Source organism: Acytostelium subglobosum, assembly GCF_000787575.1.
Source record: "Acytostelium subglobosum LB1 DNA, scaffold: scaffold1, whole genome shotgun sequence".
In the NCBI taxonomy this organism is placed as follows: domain Eukaryota; phylum Evosea; class Eumycetozoa; order Acytosteliales; family Acytosteliaceae; genus Acytostelium; species Acytostelium subglobosum.
This window is the reverse complement of record NW_012236531.1, coordinates 1,261,689-1,289,645: the sequence shown is the minus strand read 5'-3', so window position 1 is coordinate 1,289,645 and position 27,957 is coordinate 1,261,689. Positions and strand designations below refer to the sequence as shown.

Here is a 27,957-nt window from a genome sequence, read left to right as displayed (position 1 = left end):
CCACCTTTTGAGAGAAGAACAAAAATCAACTCTCTCAACCCTTTGTAAGTTCTCAAAAAAGTGTAAATTCTAAGAAGACACGATTTGAAGAGAGATAATATTGGATAATGGAAAGTTCAAAGTTCAGAACCATACATAGACACATAACATAACATATACACACAAGAATAAAATGTCAACAAGAAGAAAGGGATTATCAGAGGAGGAGAAGAGAGAGAAGCTAAAGAAGTTCTTTCATGAAACAGTATGTATAATCAACAAGATGACTCATGTATCCGTGACTAATCAATCAATCTGTTTTATGGCAATATAGGCAGATGTCTACTCGGCTAAAGATGTTGAACAATCCGCCTCTGAGGCATGTGGAATGAGTATGTTTGAATCACACTAACTATTGGATGATAGACCGACCAACTGACTGACGACTAACTCGTTGACAAACAATATAGATATGATACAGGTCAAAGAAACTTTAAAGAGTTTGGTAGATGATGGCGTTGTTCAGACTGATAAGCTTGGATCATCCAACTTCTATTGGTCATTCCCTTCATTCGAACTGAATCAATTGTTGAACCAAAAGGAAGAGTTACAAAAGGGTGTCGCCGATGCCAAAGCAAAGATAGAGAAAGAGCGCGAGCGTATAGAATCATTGAAGATAGGTAGAGAGCCAACTGTATGTATATCCCATTGTCCTTCAATCAATCAATGAATCAAGTACTAACAATGAACTGGTTGAATAACAGGATGAGAGAACAAAGAAACTTGCACAACTTCAAGAGTTAAAGGATAGGGAGGCACAGTTGAAGGAGGAGTTGGCCAACTTTGCTGATGTTGAGACTATAGAGTTGATGAAGAAGGAGTTGACAGTGGCTGTTACCGCTGCCAACAGGAACACTGACAACATCGACGCACTTAGAGCCTACTGCGACAAGAAATGGAACATCACTAGAGATGACTTCAACAGAAACTTCCAGATCGATCCCAACATGGAGTACCTGGACTTCTAAATCCGCTCCACTCCACTCCTAGACGACAAGCGACCAAAGACGACAAACGATCAATCATTAATGTATATAATAATAATAGTTTAGACATATCATATCGACCACCCGATATGTTGTATTGTAACTCCTCTTATCCTATCTTATATCCATTGCCTTTTGCCGGTCAGGATGTTGTGCAATAGACATCTAAAGTCGATGTCGACAGGGTTGGGGAGGAAGTTGAGAAGAAGAAGATGAAGGGGCTTAGATATCTGGACCAACAGTCGACTTTTGGACAGTGCTCTGGAAGACTGGCTCAACATATTGGACGGTGACCTCACTCTGTACAGCCTTCTTTGGCGCATAGAGTACTTCGATGGCAATGTAGAGCAGACATGATGGAACGACGAATGAGTTGACAATGATGACGTTCTGGATGTAGTTGACATGTGGTCCGTAGAGGAATGCTGCGGCCGAGGCGATGGCCTGGACAAACTTGAAGACGGCGGCGGCAGACTCACCCTTGGTGGGGTAGAGTGTGCCCAGCAATGAGTAGAGCAGCGTGTTGTAGCCAGCGTCGGCGATACCCATCAGACCGGCACAGACTCCGTACAGGATGACCTTGTGCTCCGAGATGTGATAGTCGATGATGTATGAGAAGATGGTACCGCCCATGCAGGCCATGGTGGCAACGATGATCAGTGACTTCCTGCCAATGATGTCTGACAACTTGCCGATGAACACCGAGCCCAGCGCATCGCACACACCAAACACGGTCATGACGTAGCCCATCATCTCCTTGCCGATCAATGGTGGGAATGCGCCAAAGAAGAAGGCCTGGCTCATACCACTGTACAGCAGAGCAATGATCAACATTTGTACAGGTCTCTCCTTCAGGATACTGAATGTCATCAACAGTCTGTCCTGGAATGGCATGGCCTCCTTTGCCTTATCATTCTTCTTTGAGCCTGGGTTTCCAATCAACAAGAAGATCAAGATTGACGATGCACAAGCAATTGTCAAGATGATGAACAGAGTCCTGTCCGAGTATGCCTTGAGAAGTTGGGCAGTTCCAAGGTTACCAATGATCTGATTGACTTGGAACAAGGCAAAGAACTAATTGAATGATTGGAATGATTCCAATGGTGGATTGGGTTAGGATCCATTCCACTGATGAGGGTCGGGCGGTCCATGACATGGATACATACCAGTCCAGTGTGGAATCCAAGGGTCTTCTCGTTGGAACAACGAATGACAAAGGCACCTTCGGCAGTCCAGAGAACAGCAGCACCAAATCCAAGTAGTGCAGAGGCTGGATATAGGATGCCTGCATTTGTATAGATGTTGGCAGCAATGTAGGTGACATAGGTAACAGTACCAAGGATCAAAGAGAGCTTCTCACCGAGCTTTAACACAATCAATGGCGATACAAAGTTTGACACTGACAGACATGCGTATAATATAGACAACGAGTCCGATCCCATTGTCTGATTAATAGTAGTCTCCAAGTTCTACATTGATCGAACAAGCGTTAGTTAGTGATGTAGTGTCATATGACTTGATCGATCAATCAAACACAACAACATACTTGAGTTGGCGAGAAGGCAGTGAACATGACACAGAATGCAATACCAAGGATGATGATATTGTAAAGGTTCTTGTCTCTTAATGGTCTCTTGCTGTCATCACTGTCGTCAACCAGCAATGGTGTTGCCTCGTTGTCATCTGGATGACAATTGACTGCCAATATATCTGTGTGTTCACCATCCATCGTAGCCATTGATATTGAACTTTATACAATTAATAATATTATTACGTATACTAATGATTGTTATTGGTTGATGTTGTTGATAGAATAGAATAGAATAGATAGTATTGTTTGTTTGTTGTTGTTGACAACAATCGTGATACCATTGTTGTTGTTGAGATGATTTGAATGAAGCGATTGGTTATGTGTGTGAGTGTCGGTATGTGGGTGTGTGGGTGATGGAGTGGGTGTGATAGATCAATCAGTTGTCCTTGGTCTTCTGGAGGACGCCCTGCAAATGGAGTTGATTTTTCAATTTTGCTCGATACCATCCAAACAGATATTATTTGTTAATGTTGGGGTAAATACTGGTAATGAGATAGAAACATGATCATGTGGTCCATTGATTGTTGTTGTTGTTGGGTTTTACCCAATACCATGATATCATGAACATACACATCCGCGTCCTAACTTACATCTCTAAATATCCATTATTATTGTTCAATGGTCCGAAACACTAATAACAACAAAGTAGTATACATGTAATTAGCTAGGGTTGTATTTATGTATTATAATACTAGTTAGGGTGATTATATTTATATATAAATGAATGAACAGAGGAAGGAGGTAGAGACTCACACTACAACACTACCTTATATCTTTACATAGTTGGCTGGAACTAGACCACGCTGACCATGTATCTCTCCTTCCCACCACTCACCATCCATCTTGAAGATGGTGATCTGATCGCCAGTCTTGAATGTGAGCTCTGTCGAATCAATGCCTGTAAAGTCGTAGATGGCCGTGGCCTTGACCTGACCAGTGTTGGCGTGCTGGTAGGCGGGGTTGGCCGAGGTGACGGTGCCCAGACTGCCCGGACCCTCGCCCGGCTGACGCACCTCCTTGATGTCCTTGACCAGTGGGCCAGACGCCGTGGAGTACTCTGGTGTCGACTTGGTTTTGATAGAGGCGTTGGCCTTGAACGCTGGATCATCTCTAATGTTTATCGATGCTGACGAGTGTGTTGGAGGAGTAATCACATGTGGATGATCCTTGCCCGATTGATCATTGATCTGTGCCACCATGCCTGGAAGATGGCTCCAATCATGAGCGATACCTTTATAAAGTTCCTCTTGTGATTTGATCAACTATAATGAGTGAATGAGTATATGTTAGAGTGGCGTCATGAGGAGGGGAAGGTGGTGTTTATACACATACAGCTGCCAAGAGGAATCTAAAGTACACGTTCTTGTCCTCGAACAGTATGGGAAGGTCTCTGACCAACTCTGCGTGCAGGGCATCATATCCCTCTTTACATATTCTATATTTCTCTTCAGTCTATTGTTAATTGGAACAAGTAAAGTTGTTAGTCACAGGTCACACATGCACAATGAACTTACTGCTGCTAATACATACTGGTCCCAACTTATTCTTTGATGTGCTAGAGGTAGCCTTCTCACGTAGCTTGCCCAACTCATTCTTGTAACGATCCATATCAACCTTTCGAGTTGTGAGCTCCTCCATTCTCTTCTTGACCTCCTTGAACTGTGAAATGTACTCGGCCAGGGGCTTGTGGAAGCTCTCATTCATGCGCTCCTCGTAGGTCTTGCGATGGGCATCGTTCGACTGCGACACCTCCTTGATCTGACTGCCTGGTGTGAACAGGGGGTCGGTGGCTTCGTAGAGGTCGCAAGTGTCGGCTGATATATCGGCCATCGTCTTCTCGAGGTCCTTGTGGAGATCGATAATCTTCTTTGAGTTCTTTTGAATTGCGCAATAGACGCTCCTCCACAGAGAGCACCTTCTCCTTCTCATAGTGATAAGTGACATCGATAGTTTCGTCTGACTGTCCAGTCTTTGACATCAACTTCTGCTTGGTCCTGGCAAATGATGTTTTGAAGTTATCCATTGTTTATGTTATATGTTATATTTGTGTATTTATTTGTAACAGTTGTATGAATATATGTTGTTATAGATATATAGGTAGTATCTGTATGAATAGAATATATGTGAATGCGGAGAATGATAGTGACGAGACGTAAAGTGTGTGTAAATGAATCAACTTCAATGTATGTGTGGTGGAAGTTGTTGTGTGTATGTTATTATTTGTTGACACCACACACCACCTATAACCCACACATTTTGATTTATTTCAATTAATTGTGGATCGTGTAGATCGACTCAAGTCTATGAATTGGCCTGGGTTTGGGAGAAAGTCCCATTGCGTCATTATTCAAACACTATGACCTTATCACTGATGTCAAAAGAGATAACAGTTACATTGAGACAAGTCAATGTAACTAGACAAGTTGGAATACCTCTATCTCTGCAACTGTGAAGTTTTTGGTGGATGCAAATGTGGTGCTGCCATGTACAGTTGTGCCAGAGTATGAGTAAGGGAAGTTTTGGTAAGATCCTTGGTTGAGGTTGCTGTTGTCAGAGACATGTATGTCATGGCCGCCTCCAAAAGTTGGTCCATAAGGTGGATTGTTGTAAGTCGAGCAGGTACTGCTGGAGCATGGATATTTAACTGGTTCAGAATTTCTTCGACTATTCACCAGAGAGAACAAGAATGCATTGGGATCAACTCCATATGTCCCAGCTGAAGGGCTTGACCAATTGGTATCTGTCTTTCCTCCAAATATACTTCCATCGGTTGATTTGATGATAGACACAGTCGGACCATTGTTGTCACACTTCTGGTGGAACATGCTTGCACCAAATCCATCTCTGGTGGCCTGATACATGTAAGGTTAATTAAGGAAACTCAATAGATCATCATGTTCATAATCATACTCTGTACATAAGTTTCATCTTTGAGTACTTGTTATTGCACCAATCCAAAACTATTCTTTGTTGATTAGAAGTAATCATAATACTCTCTGGTGCTGTAGGTTTGATTGAGTAGAATCTCATCTCTTCCTCTACACAATTAATCAAATCATTGGGTACTACCAACTTGTTTCCTCTTAGATGGTTCAATATATACATGAAGTGAGTACCATCCCTTGGAAGATATAATTTGTATACATATTAGTAACAATGGAGCAAATTGAAGACTCACTTCAGGAACATACCTATCAATGAAGTATGTGTTTGTTGTACCATCCATGATCTTAGGCTTGTAACTCTTGGAGAACATCAGGTCAAAGTATGACCCTTTCACTGATCTCAATGTCTTGATCTCCGTCTTGAACACTGTTCCACCAACATCCAATATAACAATGGATGATTGTCCATCATCCAAGTCATCCTTCTTTGGTTCATGTGATTCATTGAACTCCTTCACAGCCTTTTCTATTGATGCGAGTACGTTATCACAAGCATCCGTAAAACGTATATTATAATTATTATACATTCTAATTGATATATACTATATAAGTAATAATTGAATGAATGGAGGAGTGATTGATTGAATGAGTGAGTGATTGATTGTTGGAATGAGTGAGTGGAAAACTCATCTTGGGTTTAATTTGAACCCAACACTCTCATTCATTCAATCTATCCATCAATCATCATTATATATATACATACTAAAATACTACTATACAATGGAAGAAGTAAAGGAATATATGAAACAGTTAGAGATAATTGTAAATGACTTTGAAAAGGTTACAAAGGAGAAGAACGAAGAAATTGAGGAGACAGACAAGTTGAGAGAAGATAGATTGAAGAAATTCCAAGAACTAATGCCTTCGTTGGAGAAGACTCAAGTGTCATCGCCAATTACATTGGACGTTGGTGGCATACAGTTCAAGACCTCAAAGGAGACACTGCTCAATGCCAAAGGATCATACTTTGAGATATTAGTACAAAATATGATGAATCGTTTATCAGAGACTGTTGGTGATGATGAGAATGAACAACAAACAGACTCTGCACTCTATCAATTCATTGATAGGTAAGTATCACAAATTAGTATTGATTGACATTAATTGATTGATATACTAATTCAATGTTCATACAGAGATGGAACACACTTTAGATACATTCTCAATTTTATGAGAGGTATACCAGTAGTTATACCAACAAATATCAAACCAATATTGAAGGAGGAGATATCATTCTATGGTATTCAAGGCATGGATGCTCTTGTAAATTAGTCATTATAATGGAACATAGAATTTAATTGTTTTAACTTTGTTATGATCTGACAATTAGTTTGAATACCTCTATATCTGTCACCTGGAAGTATCTGGTGGATGCAAAAGAAGTGAATTCTGGTCGAATAGAGTCATTGTATGCTTGTCTTGACTGAAATGAACTACTGTTGGCGTTGCTGTTGTTACTAATATATATATCATTTAGACCAAAGGCTGGACCAGAATTTGAATCATTGTAAATTGAGTAGATTGGTTTAGATACACGATATTTCTTTGGTTCTGATCTTTGTCTATCATCCAATTCATCCTTATACTCTAGTCCCAACTTGAATTCCTCAAGTGTATTTGAAATTGATTGTTTGGCAAGGGTTCATACATCCTTTATTACTTGTGTATTGCTGTCCATATATATATATATATAACTAGATAGATAATAATTAAGTATATATTTGAATTAAAGAAGGCTCCTTTCCATTTAAAACTTTGACCAGATACTAAATATAATAAATCAAAAACATATTTCTTTTCCAAGTTAGAATGGAGGAGGCTAAGTTATATTTAAAACAATTGGAGTCAGTTGTAAATGACTTTGAGAAGGTTATTAAAGAGAAGACAACCGAGATCGAAGAAAAAGACAAACTACGAGAAGAGAGATTGAGGAAATTCCAAGAGCTCTTACCAACAATAGAGAGGACACAAGTATCATCCCCTGTTACATTGGATGTCGGTGGTATCAATTTCAAGACCTCATTGGACACACTACTCAATGCCAATGGATCATACTTTGAAACTTTAGTCCTGGAATTCAATCTTATAGGTCCAGTAGTTGGTGAACCAGAGTATAATAATAACAATTCAGATCCTCTACCTCTTTATAAATTCATATGCAAGTATGGTTGAATGATTGATCGATTATCCAAACTAAAAATATAATCATCTTCTTAGGGATGGCACTCACTTTATATACATTCTCAACTTTATGAGAGGTGACAATATTGTCATTCCCAATAACATCAAGGAAGCACTCAAGGCAGAGATCACACATTATCAACTTCAAGGCATGGATGATCTTGTTAAATAATCAATGTGGTCTACCGAGTTCGTTCAATAGTTTGAATGATAAACTTCATAATCATCATAACGTCCAATTATAATTATAATACAGTTATGATATATTATGTTTATAAATAATACATATTTAGTTGTAGAGTGGTATGTATATAGACAAACTATCAAGAACATCTGGTTAATGTATCAGTCAATGTCGTTAACATTTGGTCAATGTCATGTTCTCTCGTTTGTTGACATTGAGCGCAGATCTTTGTACAACACCCCAGCATAGAATATGTTTCGCTCTACTATTACAACCCCATCTCCAACTACAAGTAATCCAACAGGTGTGTAAAGGTGGTTGGAAAGATCCGTGTGGTTGTTGCCATGAGTGTATGAGTGAATGAGTGAATGCGTGAGGGGGAAGTGTCAACCGACTAGTTTCATTGTGTGTCTGAATGAATGAATGAGATTGTGCACTGACTGGACCTGCCTTTGAGATCGGAGCCTCTCTCTATCATTAACTACTATTATTATTACTATACTCACCAATTCATCTCATTCATTTATTCAATGAAACATAATAATAATAGATATTATTACTAGACTTAATATTTGTACCTTTACCTACCTGTTTGATCAACTTTTGATCATCAATAATATACTCATTAATCAAACAATCAAACGCAATCAATCAATTCAATTATTACAACCTGTACAAAGAATATATAGAATATATATAGATATATATAAACAACAAAGAATAAACAAACAATGATACCAGTAGATGATAATGAACATGAACAGATGGTTCATGATGCAACCAAAGTAGCCAACAACAACAACATCAATAATAGCAATAGTAATAATAATAGTAATAGTAAACATCATCACAAGGAGCATATGGTACTCTTTGTACATGGTCTCTACGGTGCACCAACAGACTTTACCAACTTGTCTTCGCAATTGAAGAAGAAACATCCTGATATCAATATTGTATGTTATAGTCGATCACCTGATCACCTGATCACCTGATCACTCACTAACTTAATCAATCGATCAAACCAAACACACAGCAACTTAGTGAGTCAAACTACTTCTTTGGAGCAACTAGACAGGGTATTGATACATGTGGAGACCGTTTGGTATCAGAGGTATGTTTGACAATGATGAGATAACAAGATCGATTGCCAACCTAACACGTGATCACCAATACACTTAGATTCTTAAACTCACCGAAGAGCACAAGCCAAAGAAGATATCTATTGTTGGACATAGTCTTGGAGGAGTGATTGGTCGATATGCAATTGGCAAGCTTGAGGAGCAGAACTACTTCAATGAAGTCAAGCCAGTCCAGTTCGTCTCATTGTCATCACCACGTAAGTTGTCCCTCTACACATGATTGATCATCACTCACTGACACGACTACGCATTCACAGACTGTGGTAGCAGAAGACCACCCAATGGATGGTTGAATAGGATCATCTCAAAGTACACAGACACATTTATATCGACCACTGGCAATCAGCTGATGCTGACTGACGATGAGAAGGATCCACTGCTCGTTAGGTTGGCCAACAAGCATGGATCGTATCACAAGGCCCTGTCCAGGTTTGAGAATCGCACACTCTATTCAAACATTGAGAACGACTTCCAGGTGGTGTTCAACACGTCCAACATCTCACACAGGAACCCATACACCAAGGGCGACTTCCCAATGAAGTTCTCTGAGCGCTACAACCACTTGATCGATCCAGAACAGATGCCCCAGTTTGAGCCACTTCCCGTTGAGAAGGATCCATTTGCCAACGATGAGAAGGGTCAGCAACTCAAAGACATCCTTTCAAACCTCCAATCATTGAACTTTACACGTTATCATACTCATTTCCCCGATCGGTAAGTCATCAAGATGGTGATCATCGTTGTTTGGATGTTTGGATGATGGATGGACACTATAACTTACACCTTCTCCTTCCTTCATTCCATAATTCCAGTCTTGCACACACTCATATAGTGCAGAAGAGAGAGTGGGTCAATCAAGTAGGCGCAGATGTAGTCAATCATATTGTTGATAACATCGTTGTTGATTGATTAATCAGTTGATCAATCAACATTTACATAACATACACACATACTCTAGCCTTGTCAATGAACATGTTGGATGATCTTGGGATCGTGTAGCACACACTTCCAAACAACAACCAACATCGAGACTTATTGAAAGTACATTCCATGTCATGCAATGCTATGCCATGCTATGCCATGCAGATACCGATTGTCTACACACCTACGAACACATATTTAGCAACATGTATTACATCAATGTACCATTAAAACGTTGTTCATTCTTTCAATCATTCATTCAATCATTCAGTCAATCATCCAAGTCATCAACACGACTTACAGACAAGTTTGATTGGTCGTCAGATGATTTGATTGGACGGAGTGGTGTTTGTGATCAAAAAGGACACGAGAGATATTTTTGTTTGTGTGAAGGGTGTGGCCCTTCGCATAATTAAAGTGATTGGAGGGTCCTTTCACTTGATCAAACACATCAACAACTTTTGATTTCACCAATGGGCGTGTTTGTTGGCAGTTGGTCCATCAATGGATCGATGGCGCCTATCTGTTAGGGGTCAACTCATCATCATCAATCATACTCTCTCAATCAGAGACTGGACAAACGATAGGGTAGGGACTTGGACTTGATCACTTTGTAAATGAAACAAGATTTATAAATACAAATATAGATAAAGATACAGATACAGATATATAATCATAAAGATAAAAGATAGAAAATGAAACAGATGTTCACTATTGTGTCCATCACAATCATATTAAATGTGATGATGATGTTGATGTCAATTGGAAGTGTACAATCAGTACCAATCGCACAGTCGTGGACTGGATTCACAGATAATACACAGTTTGATAATGTTAGCAATTGGAATCCGAATGGTCCACCAGCTGACAATGACCTAAAGCTCAACTTTGAACCAAATCCAACATTTGTAATCAATACTCCAATCTTCTCATTCAACGCACACTCTATATTGGTGTACCCACCCATCAGCGTCGTCCAACAAGGTGACTTTAGCGTCGACACCTTCCTCACCAACAACGGCACATGGACATCAGCCACCGGCAACATCGATGGTGTCGACGTTTCAAACAGCTTCAACATGAACATTGGTGCAGGCATCACCACAACAAGACTCTACAACTACAATGGTGGATCACTCAAGTTCAGGTCCGCATGTAAGTCCACGCCCATCCCCCACTGGAATCATTCCATCGACTAACACATACTCACACACAATCAGCTGCTACTGACGTGTATAACTATGGCGACATTGATTGTGGAGCCAAGCTGGAAGTCAAGGGACATATTGTGTCATCGGGCAAGATGTACTTTGACAAGGGTTCATTGTTTTTGGTTTCTGGATCAGTTGGCAGCTCGTTCACTGATTATGCCAAGGTTGGCTTGAATGCAACAATGACTGTAATCAAGGGCCATACAATCAATTGCAAGGATAATGCAAGGATCGTTTCGGTGGATGGTAGTTTTGAGTTGCGCCAGATCACCACTTTGAACATGGAGGGTGCCAGCTCGATATCCATGGGTGGCACGACCACAACCTTTGAGAACTCTGTGCTCAACTTGAAGAACAGTGCATGTCTATACACTCTGTCTCAATCCGTTGACATTAAGAACACTACCATTACACTCAATGACAATGCCAACTTCACTCTACGTGGACAAGTCAACGCTGCCGTCACACAAGGATCATTCAACCTCAAAGACTCATCCCTCTTTGACGTATACTCCGCCTCCGTCATGACTTTTGCCGACTCTCTCTCATCATTCAACTTGTCACAGACCTCCAAGCTAAGCCTCAATGCTTCATCATGCATTGCATGTACATTCCAGCTCTATGTATGTTGTCTTGTCCCCTTGCCCTGCCTCACCCTGCCATCACTGACCCCTCCCCATAATTTAGGACGACTCAAGGATAGTGATCTCGGAATCATCCCACCTCACATCAAACAAATCAAGCATACTCAATGGAGGCTCGATGATCCAGGCCTCTTCAAACTCAACAATCAATGTGTACACTGATTGGAGCATGCGTGATAGTTCTCAGATTCAAGTGTCGGGCTCAATGTTGACTGTAAGCGGATCATTGTGGACTAATGGAGACTCCAAGCTCACCATACATGATGGATCTAAACTAAAGATCGACGGTCAGTTGACACTACAATCAGGCGTATTCTCCATTGCCAACTCATCAATGGTTATTAGCACCGATGCCACAATACGCATCACCAACCAGACCATCATCGACAACAACGTCAGCTTGGAGAACAATGGTACCATCCTACTTCAAGCCAACATCAAGGTAGAGGATACTCACAGTGGTCCAACCCAGGTATGTACTCATTCATTCAATCAATCATTCATTCATTCATTCAATCACTGACTCAATCAATCAATCAAATAGTATTCATCATTTATCAATAGTGGAAGAATATCTGGAAATGGAACTATTCCAATGAATGTTCTAAACACTGGTGTGATTGGAAGCACTACATACCTCTTGGACAARGTTCATCATTGATGGTAACCTTCAGCTCAATGACACATCAGTACTCCAACTCACTCTCCTCTCATGGACTGATCACTCAAGCTGTAAGTCCTTCGATGTGACACAGATGCGCCATCCAGTGATCAATCATTGCTAACCCATACCATATTCAATCAATCATGAAGTGAACATCACAAAGAATATTACCAAGGCAGGAACTATCAATATTAAGGTAAACTCATTGATGATGGACATTAGCAAGGGCAACAGCAGTGTTACTTTGGTAACATTTGGAGCAAGTGCTGGCGGTCAGTTCGACTCGGTGAACTTTGTCTACTTCAATGCGCAGACAGGCACAGTCGTACCCAAGCCAACATGCCAGTTCACTCACAACACCACCGAGACAGGCAGTATCACAATCTTCCAAGAGTGCATGGCACCATCTACTACAACAACCGGCGCATCAACAACTACAATGTCCACGACCACCAGCACCACATCTACAACCGATGGCACACCAGAGCCTACACCAGCACCACCTGGCAAGAAGGGATTGGGACCCGGTGTCACTGCCGCCATTGTCGTAGGAGTACTCGTAGCAGTAGTTGTCGGCGCAGTCATCGCATCGATCGTCATCTGGAAGAAGCGTTTCCCAGGTACCAGCTCATCAATAGAGATGCATTAAGTTTTAAAAGGTCTCCGTCCGAGGAGGTTGCCCAATCATACAATCATACATTCATTCATTCTTATACTTAACATTACGCTCTTGCACAAATATCATATACATATCATATAAATACATAAACATAACAAACAAGTTGTACTCTACTCTACACATTCATGAACACAAGACAACAGACTTAGCGAATTCAGAACTAGTGGTGAAGAGTTCGAACTTTCAAGAAGTTGGGGTTTGGGCTCCAAGTTTCACTCGGTCGTTTTCACAACACCATTCGTCAACTTTACAAAAAGAGATAAAGAGATAAGATATAAAGAAGAGAGAGAGAGATAAAGAATGCCAAAGAAGAAACAATTTAGACCAAAGGTCTCAAAGAAGTTGAGCAAGAAGTATACTACACATAGGTTATACTACAGTGATAATTCATCAACATTCAATGCATTGGACCCAAGGAAGAAGACACAAGAGAAGCAGGATAAGCTTCTCGAGATGTCAAATCAGTATCATAGAAAGTCAGAGAATAGAGAGAAACAACAAGAGAAGGCACAGAGAGATGAGATCATCAAGTCGTTGAAAGAGGAGGCTGGTGACATTGATATCAAAGACAGCGAGAACTACTCTGATCTCTATGAAGTGGGTCCATCTGCACACGATCTCCTGCTCTCAACATTCAAGAAGAGTAAGACTGCTACTGGCAATGGCGTTGGCAATGGTCGTGGTCGCGGTGGTGCATCAGGATCATCAAGTACCGCTCACACATCAAACGGCAATGGCAAGAGAAAGATCATCGATGACGAGGATGAGGATGAGGAAGATGAGGAGGAAGAAGAAGATGCTCAACCAGATGAAGAACAAGACAACAACAATGATATTGAAATCGAGATTGAGGATGAAGACCAAGACCAAGTCGAGCACGAGGATGATGACGAGGACCAAGACGTGGATGAAGATGACTTTGAGTTGGATGATGAAGAGGCCGAGGATGATCAAGACGATGAAGAAGATGATGATAACGAAGATGGTGCAGAGGGAGAGGATGAAGAGGAGCAACAGGAGACAGGAGAGTTTGACGACGTATATGGCACTAATCAGGAAGTGGTGGAAGAGGATGATGAGGAAGATGATGGCAAGGAAGATGGAGATAATAGGACAAAGTTAAGTGATGATTACTCTGCTCATTTCAATCAAGATGTATCGACGTGGAATCAACTTGAGGAGATTATCGAGGCTGGAAAGGCACTGAAATCAACATCAATAGAGGTTGAAAACTTTGGCGTGGTCACCTCCAACAAATGTCCACCAAGCACCGGCACCGCCATCACTTCGACCAAGAAGGCCAAGGCACCAGCCGTCTCATCACTTCCAATCCAGAAGGATACTTTTTATGAGTACCATGTATGTGTTTTATTCAGCTAGACATGGCACTCGTTCAATCATTCATTCAATCACTGACTCACTCATTCTCTTCCAGATCAAACACCGTCTACTTAAGGCATGGGCAAAGACAAAGAAGACCAAGGAGAATGGTATGAATCATCACCAATGGATGCTCCACATTAACTAACAAACATGTAATGTAGAGTTATTCTTTACGCCAATCCAGAAGCAACTATTCCCAATAATGAATGAGTATAGAGATCTATTATTCTCGGAGGAGAATCACAAGAATCACAAGAGTATATACCAACTCTATACTCTACATGCCATGAACCATGTCCTAAAGTATGTGTCCCGACCCTCACTCACAGTTGGATGTCAAGACAACTAACCAACTCATCTCATCCCTTCCCAGGTCAAGAGATCAACTTACACAAGATAATGGAATCACCAAGAGAGCTGAGGCCAATGGCGAGGTCATGTATGTAGTATATTATAAACGTAATCAAATGATGGACCAAGTGAACTAACATGATTGATCAATCACCCCCTCAAATATATAGCCCGGATATGAGACATCAAGGATTCACCAAGCCCAAGGTATTGATCATTGTTCCATTTAGGAATACAGCATTGGACATTATGAAGTTGATGCTCAAGTTGGTGCCACACGAGACACATCAACAGGTGGAGAAGAAGACTACTCTCATTGAGGAGTTTACTCATGCCGAGCGTCAACTATCAGCAGACAAACCTGCAGACTTTAGACATGTCTTTAGAGACAACATCGACGACTGCTTCAGAGTTGGTATCGGCTTCAACAAAAATGGCATGAAGCTATTCTGTCCATTCTTCTTCTCAGACATCATTATTGCATCCCCACTCGGTCTGAGACTTGTCGTTGGAACTGAGGGGTATGTCATTCAAACTCATAACTCAAACTCATAACTCAAACTGACAACCCATTATTCAACTCAAACTCATAGTGATGCACAACGTGACAATGACTTCTTGTCATCGATTGAGATGGTGATTGTGGATCAAGTCGAGACGATATTGCAACAGAACTGGGATCACATGAATATTATATTCGATAACCTTAATCTCATTCCAAAGAAGAATCACAACACAGACTTCTCAAGAATAAGGATGGCAACTTTGGAGGGCTGGAGCAAGCATTTCCGCCAGACACTGATGTTCAGCAATTTCCTGACACCAGAGGTCAACTCATTGTTCAACAGGCACTGCACCAACATCCGTGGCAACATTCGTGTGCGACGTATCAAGGATGGCGAGATTGCCAACATCATACCATCGTTGATGCAAACCTTCCACAAGGTGCCCATACTCAAGGAGCACAATGGCCAGGACGTTGACGCGCGCTTCGACTACCTGATCGAGACCATCTTGCTCAAGTTCTCCAACCAGGTCAGCGAGACCAAGAATGTGCTGATATACATCCCCAACTATTTTGAGTACATCAAGATTAGGAATTACTTCAAGAAGGAGGCCAAGTCATTTGTGATGTGCTGTGAGTACACTGCGCCCGCTGTCGTCACAAGATCCCGCGCCAAGTTCAGATACGGTGACCGCACATACATGTTGATCACGGAGCGATTCCATTTCTTCAACAGATATCAGCTGCGTGGAGTGAAGCATGTTGTGTTCTTTGGTCTGCCCAATTTTGCCTCCTACTACTCAGAGATCTTAAACATGGTGTCGGAGAATGAAGGCACTGTGATGGCATTGTACACACAACGTGATCGCATGGCATTGGAACGCATTGTTGGAAGCATCCGAGCAACCAAGATGTTAGAGAGCGACAAGTCCACTCATTTGTTTTGTTAACTAATCCAATAAAGTATACCTCCGGATAACATTGATGAAGTGCTCGATAGATGACCATAACTCTAAGAGGAGGGTGTCTTCAGTCATCGGTCATTTTATTCTGTTGCTTGGCTGTGAAGTGCTCCAGCTCCTCCACAAAGAATTTGTTTAGTAATTGTGACAGAGATATATCACTACGTTTGGTTGATGAAGTGATATGTTGCTCGATGATCATCAGCAACTCCTTGTTTGGAACATTCGCCTTGGCACCTTGTAATATGTCCAATCTATATCCTTGGTTCAACAACAAACTAAACTCCTCCAACATGTCAATATCTATAATGTGATTGATTGTATGTTAGTGAGTGATTGATCCTGGTCCGACTAGGATGATGATCCAACATACTTATGATGTACTCAAAGAACCTTGGGAAGAAGAATCCCTTCTGGAGATCCTTCTTGGATATGTTTGATAAGGGTAGTCCATCTTTGTCCAAATCCACCAAAGGTGGGCTTATAGTCAGGGGTCGACCAATTGATGTTGAGCCACTCTTTTGTATCTCGTAGACGATCATTTGGAATCGTGGTCTATAGTACTGCCAGTAACATTGATAGAGTACAGTCATCTCACCAACCATGCCCAGTCGCTCGTAGCATGCTGCCAATGAATCTATGCACCAGAATGTTATCTCTTGCTGTGTGAACGGTGCGAAGTATGGCTTAATCGTGTGGAGTGATTGACTTGTGGGTGGCAGGAAGTCTGCAAGTGGTATCGATATGAGCACCTCGAGCAGATATCGAATGGATGATTCAATCTCTGAGTGATTGGTCATTGCAATATGCAAGAACAATCTGTTTACCCACAAGTCGTCCGTGGGATCGAATGACACCATCCTGTTTCCAGGCAACGGCAACAATGTCCTCGTTGAGAAGCCAGAGAGTTGTTGCTTGATCTTCTTGTAGAAGCTCAAAGATGTTGAGTATGACTCCTGTTGTGGAGTGCAATGTTAGAATGATGTGATTGATTGAACGATTGATTAATTGATTGATTGGATACACGTACATAATAGTAGTGACAGTCTGCCAAGCTTGTGCTCATCCAATAGAACTCTGGATCGCTCCAGGTCTCGGACAGCTCCTTGTAGCGATCCTTCCAGGGGTCTTGATTGAGGTCGCTGTAGCTGTCCATGCATAGTGTCAGATAGCGAATGGCCTCATTCATCTGTTTGTTGTAAGAGATTGAGTTGTACTTGTCCACAAATAACTCGTTGGCATTCGAGTAGTACAGCACTTGATGTGTGAGCATGTATAATGGCACAGAGTTGATATCAAATATCAATGTGTTGTCTGTGTTGCCAACATTGCCACTGTTTCCAGAGTTACCAACACTCTCTCCTGTATGCTTCTGTGTGATTACCGTGGTACCAGTGATGAGGAACTTGAAGTAACGATAGGCACTGAGATAGAATGTTGTGGTGAGACAGTAAATGCCCAGCTCGATCTCATAGTCATAGTCGTGGTCGGCGTCATCATCCTTGTTCAATCGCTCAAAGTAATCATTTCGAACGTTGTCCACATTGTGCACGAGGTCGATTACCAGACGAGGCTTGGACGACGTGTCGCTGTCGGCCAACTGTTGAAGGAAGCGCTGAATGTCCAGCACCGACTCCATAGTGATCATTGGTCTCGTGACAGTGTATCTCCAACACAGCTCAATCAACTCAATCCTCTTGATGCCACAGTTACTCTCCTCAAACAACTGACGGTCCACACTGAATATCTCTGGCAGGCAGTACCAATTGATGATCTTTAGCAGTACATCACGATACATTATTGTATCACTCTTTCCAACATGATTCTGTTTGAATGACACAATTGATCGAATGCCATTGATCTAAGATTGAGTGGGATGGTTCCAACGGGTTAGGTCCTTGACACTCATCAATCGATCAATCAATCATACATACCCAGAGATTGGTATTCATTGGAATGCTCTTGGCTCGCATGAGAAGGTAGATGAGCATTGAGTAGCGTTGAAGTCCAATGTCGTCCAATAGTTTACAGCATCTTATGTAGACTGTGAGTAGCTCATCGGGTGCCTTTAGCAAAGTGAGTGGATTGAAGTGATCAAGCATGTATGACATCTGTTCATATCGATCAATGTATCCATTATCATTGTGATGTTGTCTCAAGTTGATCAACAGTGCTCCAATGTCAAACAAAGGTTGTTGTTGTTGTGTCGTCTGAGATTGAGTCTGAACATTGATCGTTGCATTATTAACAGCAGAGTAGTACTCTGATTGTTTGATATCGTTTGAAAGATGCTTGACAAGATAGTATCTAATCAAGTCATCATAATGATCATTATTCAGTCTGATCACATCGTTATGATTGGTTGATTGATTGATTGTTAGTGAGTACACTAAAGTTGGCTTATGAACCTCTCAACCTACAACTTCCAGTACAATGCCAGTGAAGCATCAGTGTCCCTTTCCAGTATGGATATAAAATAGTGATGTATCTATATGTCGCGACATGTATGTTAACTAACGTGTTGCGGCAGGGCTCTCAAGAAGAGGTGATTGAACATACTAACAGGTGATCTTGATGATCTTTGAATAATGATTGAGCTAATATACATTGTGTCTTTGCTTCATATAAGTTATAATTGAATGATGTCGTCGTTGTCGTAGTTGATGGAGGTACAACATAATACTGTGTTATCCTATTCACATAGTCATTCACTGTGAGCATTGACTCCATCCTATCCTATCCTACTATCTAGTTATACACATGTGCATGTCATCAAAAGACAACTTCATTTTGGGGGTCGAGTTCATTCATTCGATTCAACTCAACTCATTCATTCACGCACAGACAACTACAACTTTATTCTCTTTGATGATATCTCTATACAATGACCTCGAGTAGCTGATGTAGAGGTCAGTCTTGAAATTATTGAATGTTCTTTGAATTGATCGCCAGATGATATATAACCAAGTGCCATACTATCAGTTGAATGGCACCATACTAGTTCCACTACCATCCTACCATCCTCATTAGTAATCTTTGTTGCTGCTATCAATCCTGCCAATCTCTCATCTCCACTATATATTACATTATTTGACATATACTCCTCCTCTTCATCATCAACATCTTCTGCTTCTTCAACTTCATCTCCAACTCCAACAACTCTTTGTTGTTGTTGATGTTGTTGTTGGGACTTTGATGTTGTTGATGATAATGATGAGATATGTCCACCGAGATATGAGAAGCAATCCTTGTGTGATAGGAACTCATCCTCAAAGTATGACTTGACGGCAAGGTCTGCATATCCTTTGTCAACCATCCTCGCACAACACTCTTTAGCCATCAATCCTCTCATTATTTGTTCTCCAACTCCTGTTTGTTTGATTGATCGATCGAGTTAGTGCCATTGATTAATTGAATGACCATGAGTGATACCATACCAGTTGTACTACATGCCACACCTGGAATGGACAATGTTGTTGATGTACCATCACCTGATGAGGTACGCTTGATTACCAACTCATCTTGAGCCCAACATCCACTTCCAAATAAGGCAGCCTCACCAACTCTTCCAGGATGCTTCAATGATATGCCTCCACTCGATACACCAGCCGCCACATGTCCATTCCAATCCACAACAATTGCTCCAACAGTGTCATACATCAATGATTCATCGTCCTCAACGCCATGTTGAGATTCTTGATCATCAACTTGTTGTTCATTGTCATCATAGTAGTAGTACTGCTCATCAGTGTATTGTTGTTGATGCTTGGTATGTCGATGTAACTCTAATCGACTGTTATGATTCATGTAGGTGATGTTGGATTGTTGAGTGATCAGTGGATCACCCATCATCGAGTCCTTATCATATGTGTCCACACCATGATTGGAAGCCCACTCCTTTGCTCCATCGGCCACCAACATCAATGGTCTAATACGACCCAATGACTTATAATGTCCCTTCTCTCTCTGTTTCCTCAGCATTGCTCCAGCTGCCTTGATTGGATTGCACACTCCATTGACTGCGCCAACACCAGCCCAACATCCACCGCCACACAACATTGATGAACTTGATGATTGAGTTGCCAGGGTATATGTTTGAGTCCGATCATCATTGTTGAAGCAGTTGTTATGACATTGACATATGAATGACCCATCCATTATGCTTGCGTCACATTGTACTTGACCATCTTGGTTGAGACTTGATCCTTTGCCAGCGTTGGTGAGTGGGTCGTCTTCAAGTGACGTGATTGCCATCTCACATATTGTAACAGCATCCATGTTTGTTATACTTGTTGTTGATCTCATTGTCTCATTAACAGTTGACAACTGTTGTCTTATTGATGAATGTACTTGTTGAACAACATTCTTAAGACACGTATCAATAGATGCTCTATAAGCCTTTGTCAACTTATGTGAATGGAAGCCAGCGCCAATATGTATAGCAACAAAGAATGGGTATTGTTGTCCAAGTTGTTGATCGCTTATATCCATCTTTAGTCAGTTGATCGATTGTGTGAATGAATGAATGAATGATCACGTGATTGAATGATCAGCCAGTGCACCGACTCGACTGATCAGTCAAAATATGGAATACAGGGGAGAGCTTGAAAGGTGACCATTTTATTGTATAAGACCAATCATATCTTGATTGATCTTATCTTATCTTAACTTGTTGTTGATGTTGGTCCGTGCGCTGAGTGCGATGGCACTCTCGGATACACCGACTGATGGTGCTCGGTCACCTGGATACTGGACTATTATACAACTGTTGGCATTGAAACTATTTACATCGAGCAAACTAGATACTGTCAATGGATCCAATTCATTAGATCCAGTCAACTCGGCAATACTCCTAGTTATGTCGTCTATATTAATGTGGTCCATGTTTGAACTTAATTAATTTGTTGGAGTGATGCGAGGATGGATGTTAGGACGTGGATGTTGATGGATGAGTGGATGGATGGATGACATGGACATACCCAATGAAGATTGTGTTGCTTCGGAATGGTCTAAATGTGACGCAGAGGAAGCCTAGCATAAGGATTGTCATGGGTTCGGAAACACAAAATGTCGTCCAATATAAGAACCAAACCATGATGATGCGCATACTGTTGGTCAACAATATACCTCCAAGATATACAATAACAGCTGATCGCAAATATATGAATGCCTTCTTCTTTGTATTACATATAATACTTGATCGAGCATTACCAGTGAGTCTGTTTGATTGGCATGAGTGAGTGAGTGAGTGATGGAATGATTCCATATTTGATTGATGAACATACCTTGCCAATGTTATGTGACGCTCGAGCTTCCGCAGATTCTTGGTAAAGTTGGTAAAGAGTTTGGGCATCATGAAGAAGTAGAGTATCATTAGACTTAGGAAGTAATAGATGTCATTGTAGAAACTAAAGAATAGTAATACTGAGATGAGCATGATCATTATGACACCAATCATACGTGTCTCACCAACTGATATAGTGGCTCTTGTTATCTTCCAACCTTTGGACAACAATAACAGTGCACCAAAGAATACTGATTCGGCGAAAGAGAAGAACAAGTTGACCATGTACTTGATTGGAACATTGAAGTATCCTTCACTATCAGCAATGTTATAATATATATATGTTAACATTACCAATATCAAGCGAAGTAATACGACGAAGCCTGAGTTTGATTGATCGGATTGATGATCGTGATTGAGTGAGTGAGTGGAATGGTTCCAGATTGTGATTGAATGATTGAGTGATCCATTGTTTGATTGATTGATGTGAGTGATTGATTGAGCGAGTGGAATGGATCCATTGACATTTGGAGGGAATGATGTTAGTTTATGGAATGATTCCAGATGGACATCGGGCAAGACCTTGGACAATAAAATAACATACCAATGACATGATGGATGAAATTTACATGTTGTCTATGTAGTAGACAGTAGAGAATATAGAATGTAAGGAGGATGGAGAGTAGTATGATGGTTGAGAGATAGAGTGACACGAGTTGGATGGATCCCCGAGAGAGATGATGTCCACCAGGGTTGATGAATTGATAGTCCAGCGTCATATCGACACTGTTGGATGAGTTACACTTGAGAAGAATGAATCGATATAGGTCTGATGTGGTAATTGTATCAGAGTAGCTGAATGATTGACCAATGGTCATGTTCCGCACGACACATTCACCTGCAGCTGGGTTCCCACAGAGGTGGCTCTCGACATCGCTGTCGGACGACGATCCAATCAGACTCTGATAGTCATTGTCTTGGCACACCCATAGTGTAATGAATCCAAAGTTGATCCCGCCAGTGGATCCCGCCACGTTGTTGTTGTTGAAGTTGGACATGGACATTGGCATTGGCGAGTTGATTGTAGCATTGATTTGAAATGATCCACCACTGTTGAAGCCAAACCTGCTTATTAGATATGTATGTCCAGTGAATGTTATATCTTGGTCTTGATAAGTCATGCCATTGGCCAATCCAACACCGCCAATATATCGTTGTAGTGACATCATCAACAGAAACAATTGAAGTACCATTCGTCCATTATGTGCCACTCTCTTATAAGTGATATCCATCATATTTGATTGATTGATTGAATGATCGAATGATTGATTGAATGGTCAAAGGAGGGCTTATCCCTCCACACCATCACCTAGCCTCGACACTCAATCAGTCAAGTCAGTCAAGTCAGTTGGTCAGTTGGTCAGTTGGGATGGATGATTTAAAATGTAAATATACAATATTTTGTAAAGATAAATATGTTTGATGTGTGTAATTATATGTTTGAATGAATGTATTTGTATAAGTGACAATAAGGAATGTGTCCGTTCCTTTCTGCATCAATGTTGTTGTGACCCACCCAGGTTGGAAAAGCAACAACTTCCAACACCTTGCAAAGGTGTGAAAATCTGATAGCATCGCTGTGGTGGTCCCTACTTGCCTCGTGCGTGACTGATCAACCCTCGTCATGATACCATCACCTATTGTTGTGTAGCACTCACTCAATTTAGAAGTAAAGAGAAAGAGAACAAGAGAGAAAGAGAGAAAGTCTTAGTTTAGAGAGATAAATAAATACTCTTTATTGTACAAAAAGGGTAGGAAGTAGAAGGAGGAAAGTGTAGAGAGGGTGGCGGGCTGGTCGACCAGACCCAGACATCCTCCCTGCTGCTGTGTCTTTGATTGGGCGACACACGAAGGAAAGAAGGACCACCTTGGTGAGGAGGTATTTGGGGATACGTAGTCTTAAAGTAGGAGCAGCAAGACAACGCCAGCGCAGTTGTTGTTGTTGTTGATTATATATATATTTTTGTTTGTTTGATTATATAAGATATAAGATTGATTGATTGAATGGACGCGTTCCAGTATATCTATCTCTTTTTAGGTGGGATGTTATGTCCACCCTACATGTTGTTGCTACACTACATGGGGACGCTGATTTACCAACCGTGGTGGCCGTGGTGATGATGATGATGACCGTGCTCGTAGATGATGGTGTTTGGTGCCATATATCCTGGTGGGTAGACGACTGGAGCAACACCTGGGTATCCCATTGGGGCCATTGGTGCGACCATTGGTGCCATTGGTGCAACCATTGGTGGGTAGACCATTGGAGCTCCCATTGGAACCATTGGAGCTACGTATCCAGCAGGGTAGCCTGGTTGAGTGTAGACGACGTCATAGTGACCGTGATGATGATGATGATGACCCATTATTATATAGTAGTTATTTAGTTAGTTAGTTTATAATGTAGTAGTATATATATATATAATTATATATTTGTGTGTAGATATATTAAATTATGAATAGTGTGAATGATACAATTCGATGCGTTGCCCAAGTTATTATGAGCTTGCTTGTTGTCTGGTGTGTCACAAAATTAATTCATTTCAAAGATTGCTCGAATTGAGACCACTCCCCACCTTCCAAGTGCAAGACACAACTGCTGTGTCTGAAAGTCGTCCTGACACGCCGATGCACACGATGTGATTGAGCGCACCAGACTGTGAGAAAAAAAGGTGGATGAATCAGAACTTCGATGATCATCAGATATAATATGAATGGACGATTGAGTTTGTTTATTATTATTATTATTATTATTATGATTGTTGTTATTATAGTTAATTAATTATTTAAGGTTGTGATTGATGAATGGATGATGGATGGATAATGGAGAGTGATGATTGATTGATTGATTGTTGATGGTGATGGTGATGATGGAGAGGTGCTATTGTATACCAAGTCGAAAGACTTTAAATTTAGGCTGTTGTTTGTTGAGATTTGTTCTGTGGCTGTTGCTGCTGTTGCTGTTGCCTGTTCTGATTGTTGTAGCTGTTGTATCTACGGTTTTGACCTCGGCCGCCGCGACGATGGTCATGTGAACGGACTGATGAGATTCCAAAGGTTTCTTGGTCCAGCTTACGTTGGTCGTGAAGGGTGACCTTGGCCTTGCCCTCCTGGTTGTTCTGCTTGTCCAGGGACTCGCAGGAGATGTTGTCAAAGAAGCTCTTTGATGGCGTGTAGCTGGTGGACACGTGGATCGATTGCACACCGTTGATGATCTCCTCCTCGTCGTCCTCCTCGTGGTCGTCGACGTGCTCGTCGGTGCTGGCCAGCTCCTCGGCCAGCTTCTCCTTGTCGAACCTCATGTTGGACTCCTCAAAGTTGAACTCCTCAAGCTCCTTCTTGGGGCCTGTGGTCTTCTTGTACGTGCCTGGCTTGTTCTGGTAGTTGCCAGTGCCGTGATGGTGGTGATGGCGCTGCTGTCCTTGCTGGTTGGGGGAGTGTTGGTCGATTGGTTGCCGCTCATTGAGTGGGCGCCAGTGGCTGCTGCCACGACGCCTGCTGCGGTCATCGATGAGTCTGACTGAGCATTGTTCGACATCTGAGGCCTCTTTGATTTCCATCTGTTTTGTGAGTCCATAGCATTGCCTGCATTGCCTCTATTTGGCTGTTGCTGCTGTTGCTGTCCCTGTTGCTGTCCTTGTTGTCCCTGTTGTCCTTGCTGTCCTTGCTGCTGGTTGTTGCTTCTATAGTTGGGTCTTGGCTGTCTTGGCTTCTGATCTGATGTTGAGGAGGGTGCAGCGTTGTCGGGGATGGGAAGGGGTGCTGGTGGCGCCATTGGCTGTGGTGCACTGCCGGCGGTTGGATGATGGCTGCCGGTCTGTTGGAGTGCGGCGACGACGGCTGCGGCGGCTGATGTTGGTTGGGAGACTGGGGCGGCGTTGGTGGATGGGGCGATGGTTGGTTGATGGACGGCGGTCGCTGGTTGGCTGGTGGCGGGGGCTGGTGCAGAAGCGGCTGGTGTGGTCGTTGTTGGCTGTTTGTTTGATGATTGTTGGGTGGAGGCGGGAGTGGTGGCGGCGTTGGTCGATGGGTTGTTTACGGCGTTGGCACCGGCGGCAGGGGCGGGATGTTGTGGCGCATTGGTTGGTGGTGTTTGCTGATGTGGAGGCTTGAAGTATGGTGGCGTGGGCTGGTTGGGCATGCCCATTGGTGGCTGGTTCTGCTGGCCGGGATAGCCAGAGTAGTGTGGGAAGCCGTACATGTTGTAGTATGGGTTGTACATTGGTGGATAGCCCTGAGGGAATCCCGATGGTGGCATGCCGTACTGGGGAGGGTAGCCGCCGCCAAACATGTAGGGCATCTGACCGGCGGGTGGCTGGTTGGGCATTGGTGGGAAACCTGGGTTCATAGCGCCGTCGGGACGAGGTGGCTGGCCGGTGGCGGCTGGGCCGCCGGGCGCTGCAGCTTTGGACGTCGATGAGGCTGGTGCCGAGATCGTGCTGCTGGGTGACTGAGTGGTTGGCGCTGAGGTTGTGGCGGGTGCTGGGGTAGTCGTTGCGGCAGCCTGAGGTGCCTCATACACGTTCAAGTCTTGAATGTCGCTGCTCTTGAACACAATAAAGTCGAATATCTCTGTTGATGGTGCGATGAATCCACCCTCTCTCCTGTCCTCAGTTCCATATGACTTAACTTTAAGTTTGTTTGATTGATTGTTTGATTGTTTGTTTGATTGATTGAGTGAGTCGATTGTATTCTTGCGCGATCTAGTCTCACTCTCTTCATCACCAGTTATCATTTATGTCATTACCATTCTTAAGAGCGAGAGTGTTGTCAACTGGATCGATCGTGTAGAGGGTACCTTCGTACCTGATCTGCTTCTTTGTGATCAATACGATCTTTGATCCAATGAATTGAGTTGACATTGCTGTTCGTACTACTTCTTAATTTGTTCGAATGAATGTTTGATTGATTGCCTGATGTTTGCTTGTTTGTTCCTTTATGGTCACTGAGAATGTGTTGTTACACAGCTAGCTGAACTGATGGGGACTTGCTGACTGACTGACTGATTGACTGAGCGAATGAATGAATATGCTGTTGTATATCTATGTTTGAAGTGAGTGTGTGCGTGTGTGTGGGATGGTTGTTGAATGAACTTGGTTTGAAGTTGATGCATGACCGCCTTCCTTCAATTTTGTTGCTGTTTGGTTGTGAAAATAAAAAAAAGAATAAAAAAAATTAAACTCCTCCTTTCAATGATGTTCACATTCATTCTTGATCATTTTAAAGACCCAAAACTTATATCTTTATCATTGTATTTGTTAGTATTACAATACTATCATCATCATTATCGATTGAATACAATTCTTAGGTTCTTAACTATTTAATGTGTTTGGTTAACCTGTCTTTGAGATAACGAGATGTTCATCGAGATGGCAATCACTCTATTGTTTCAAAAAAGTCGTTGACTTCAAAATTTGAATTTAATTTGCAACATCATCTGTTGAGGTCTCTTGAGAAACACACTCTGAGTTTGTTTGTTGTTTGAAATGAAAGAATGCACTTCCCCAACCTCACACACTCCAACAAACACACAACATTCCCTACTCCTATCACTCACTCACTTCCCAACAAGACAGGTCAAGTCTAAGTCAAGTCTATATAGTCAGGTCTAGTTAAACATTAAGATATTACATACAAGTCAATCAATCAATCAATCAATCAAGACTTTGTCGCAAAGATAGTTGTAATCAGTTCAAACACACAGCATACTTGGAGCCTGTATGTCCCGATTCAATCGATCTCTTCAATCAATCATTTATGTAGTATAGTGTCGGTCGCGATTCGACACATACGCTACACGACTATAACATAAACAACAACGACAAAGAAAACAACGAACGACACAATCGAATCAATCAATCAATCAATCAACTTAATCTATTATAATGAGTCACCTACAGCAACAACAACAGCAACAACAACAGCAGCAACAGCAACAGCAGCAGCAGCAACAACAACAGATGATGATGCAACAACAACAGCAACAACAACAAATGTTACAACAACAAATCCAGAGACAACAGCAACAGATGCGTGCAAGCGGAGGCATGATGATGCCAGCATCGGCAGGTGGTGGCAGCTTCTTCAATCAACACTCACAGCCGCGACTGAAACGATACGAGTTGCAGCGACCGGATCGCAAGGATCTGGGTCCCGGCCTGGGTCCACCAGACTTCTTCCCTCTGGACTCCACCGCCAAGGAGGAGACACTAAAGGCCGACTACATTA

At 42.0% G+C, this 27,957-nt stretch overlaps 13 protein-coding genes across 13 annotated transcripts; 5 read left to right on the top strand and 8 right to left on the bottom strand.

Moving 5' to 3' along the window:
- Positions 1 to 172: 172 nt before the first annotated feature.
- On the top strand, positions 173 to 1,007 carry SAMD00019534_005300 (hypothetical protein; the record flags this gene model as incomplete). Its single annotated transcript, XM_012903963.1, has 4 exons — positions 173 to 244; positions 314 to 371; positions 450 to 673; positions 744 to 1,007. 4 exons carry the CDS (start codon positions 173 to 175, stop codon positions 1,005 to 1,007), a joined length of 618 nt encoding a protein of 205 aa, XP_012759417.1.
- A 243-nt stretch (positions 1,008 to 1,250) lies between these two features.
- Positions 1,251 to 2,763, bottom strand: SAMD00019534_005290 (hypothetical protein; the record flags this gene model as incomplete). The annotated part of the gene is made up of 3 exons (XM_012903962.1): positions 1,251 to 2,099; positions 2,192 to 2,494; positions 2,572 to 2,763. Coding segments are annotated over 3 exons (1,344 nt in total), but the record flags the coding sequence as incomplete, so codon positions are not given.
- Positions 2,764 to 3,386: 623 nt separating this feature from the next.
- SAMD00019534_005280 (hypothetical protein) lies at positions 3,387 to 4,560 on the bottom strand (the record flags this gene model as incomplete). Its single annotated transcript, XM_012903961.1, has 3 exons — positions 3,387 to 3,878; positions 3,949 to 4,068; positions 4,147 to 4,560. Coding segments are annotated over 3 exons (1,026 nt in total), but the record flags the coding sequence as incomplete, so codon positions are not given.
- Positions 4,561 to 5,033: 473 nt separating this feature from the next.
- Positions 5,034 to 6,088, bottom strand: SAMD00019534_005270 (hypothetical protein; the record flags this gene model as incomplete). Its single annotated transcript, XM_012903960.1, has 3 exons — positions 5,034 to 5,468; positions 5,527 to 5,737; positions 5,808 to 6,088. Coding segments are annotated over 3 exons (927 nt in total), but the record flags the coding sequence as incomplete, so codon positions are not given.
- Positions 6,089 to 6,419: 331 nt separating this feature from the next.
- On the top strand, positions 6,420 to 6,833 carry SAMD00019534_005260 (hypothetical protein; the record flags this gene model as incomplete). The annotated part of the gene is made up of 2 exons (XM_012903959.1): positions 6,420 to 6,631; positions 6,698 to 6,833. 2 exons carry the CDS (start codon positions 6,420 to 6,422, stop codon positions 6,831 to 6,833), a joined length of 348 nt encoding a protein of 115 aa, XP_012759413.1.
- A 1,824-nt stretch (positions 6,834 to 8,657) lies between these two features.
- On the top strand, positions 8,658 to 9,974 carry SAMD00019534_005250 (hypothetical protein; the record flags this gene model as incomplete). Its single annotated transcript, XM_012903958.1, has 5 exons — positions 8,658 to 8,879; positions 8,960 to 9,037; positions 9,106 to 9,262; positions 9,323 to 9,779; positions 9,878 to 9,974. The coding sequence occupies 5 exons, from the start codon at positions 8,658 to 8,660 to the stop codon at positions 9,972 to 9,974; spliced, it is 1,011 nt and encodes a 336-aa protein (XP_012759412.1).
- Positions 9,975 to 10,741: 767 nt separating this feature from the next.
- SAMD00019534_005240 (hypothetical protein) lies at positions 10,742 to 13,154 on the top strand (the record flags this gene model as incomplete). Its single annotated transcript, XM_012903957.1, has 6 exons — positions 10,742 to 11,141; positions 11,207 to 11,820; positions 11,885 to 12,313; positions 12,386 to 12,455; positions 12,532 to 12,573; positions 12,655 to 13,154. 6 exons carry the CDS (start codon positions 10,742 to 10,744, stop codon positions 13,152 to 13,154), a joined length of 2,055 nt encoding a protein of 684 aa, XP_012759411.1.
- Positions 13,155 to 13,484: 330 nt separating this feature from the next.
- SAMD00019534_005230 (hypothetical protein) lies at positions 13,485 to 16,373 on the top strand (the record flags this gene model as incomplete). Its single annotated transcript, XM_012903956.1, has 6 exons — positions 13,485 to 14,543; positions 14,620 to 14,674; positions 14,729 to 14,870; positions 14,941 to 15,006; positions 15,089 to 15,439; positions 15,512 to 16,373. 6 exons carry the CDS (start codon positions 13,485 to 13,487, stop codon positions 16,371 to 16,373), a joined length of 2,535 nt encoding a protein of 844 aa, XP_012759410.1.
- A 79-nt stretch (positions 16,374 to 16,452) lies between these two features.
- On the bottom strand, positions 16,453 to 18,496 carry SAMD00019534_005220 (hypothetical protein; the record flags this gene model as incomplete). Its single annotated transcript, XM_012903955.1, has 4 exons — positions 16,453 to 16,688; positions 16,759 to 17,341; positions 17,416 to 18,246; positions 18,320 to 18,496. 4 exons carry the CDS (start codon positions 18,494 to 18,496, stop codon positions 16,453 to 16,455), a joined length of 1,827 nt encoding a protein of 608 aa, XP_012759409.1.
- A 779-nt stretch (positions 18,497 to 19,275) lies between these two features.
- Positions 19,276 to 20,663, bottom strand: SAMD00019534_005210 (hypothetical protein; the record flags this gene model as incomplete). The annotated part of the gene is made up of 2 exons (XM_012903954.1): positions 19,276 to 19,757; positions 19,844 to 20,663. Coding segments are annotated over 2 exons (1,302 nt in total), but the record flags the coding sequence as incomplete, so codon positions are not given.
- A 384-nt stretch (positions 20,664 to 21,047) lies between these two features.
- SAMD00019534_005200 (hypothetical protein) lies at positions 21,048 to 22,964 on the bottom strand (the record flags this gene model as incomplete). The annotated part of the gene is made up of 4 exons (XM_012903953.1): positions 21,048 to 21,276; positions 21,365 to 21,604; positions 21,671 to 22,052; positions 22,274 to 22,964. Coding segments are annotated over 4 exons (1,542 nt in total), but the record flags the coding sequence as incomplete, so codon positions are not given.
- Positions 22,965 to 23,707: 743 nt separating this feature from the next.
- Positions 23,708 to 24,019, bottom strand: SAMD00019534_005190 (hypothetical protein; the record flags this gene model as incomplete). Its single annotated transcript, XM_012903952.1, has 1 exon — positions 23,708 to 24,019. A coding segment is annotated over one exon (312 nt), but the record flags the coding sequence as incomplete, so codon positions are not given.
- Positions 24,020 to 24,644: 625 nt separating this feature from the next.
- Positions 24,645 to 25,289, bottom strand: SAMD00019534_005180 (hypothetical protein; the record flags this gene model as incomplete). Its single annotated transcript, XM_012903951.1, has 1 exon — positions 24,645 to 25,289. A coding segment is annotated over one exon (645 nt), but the record flags the coding sequence as incomplete, so codon positions are not given.
- Positions 25,290 to 27,957: the final 2,668 nt, after the last annotated feature.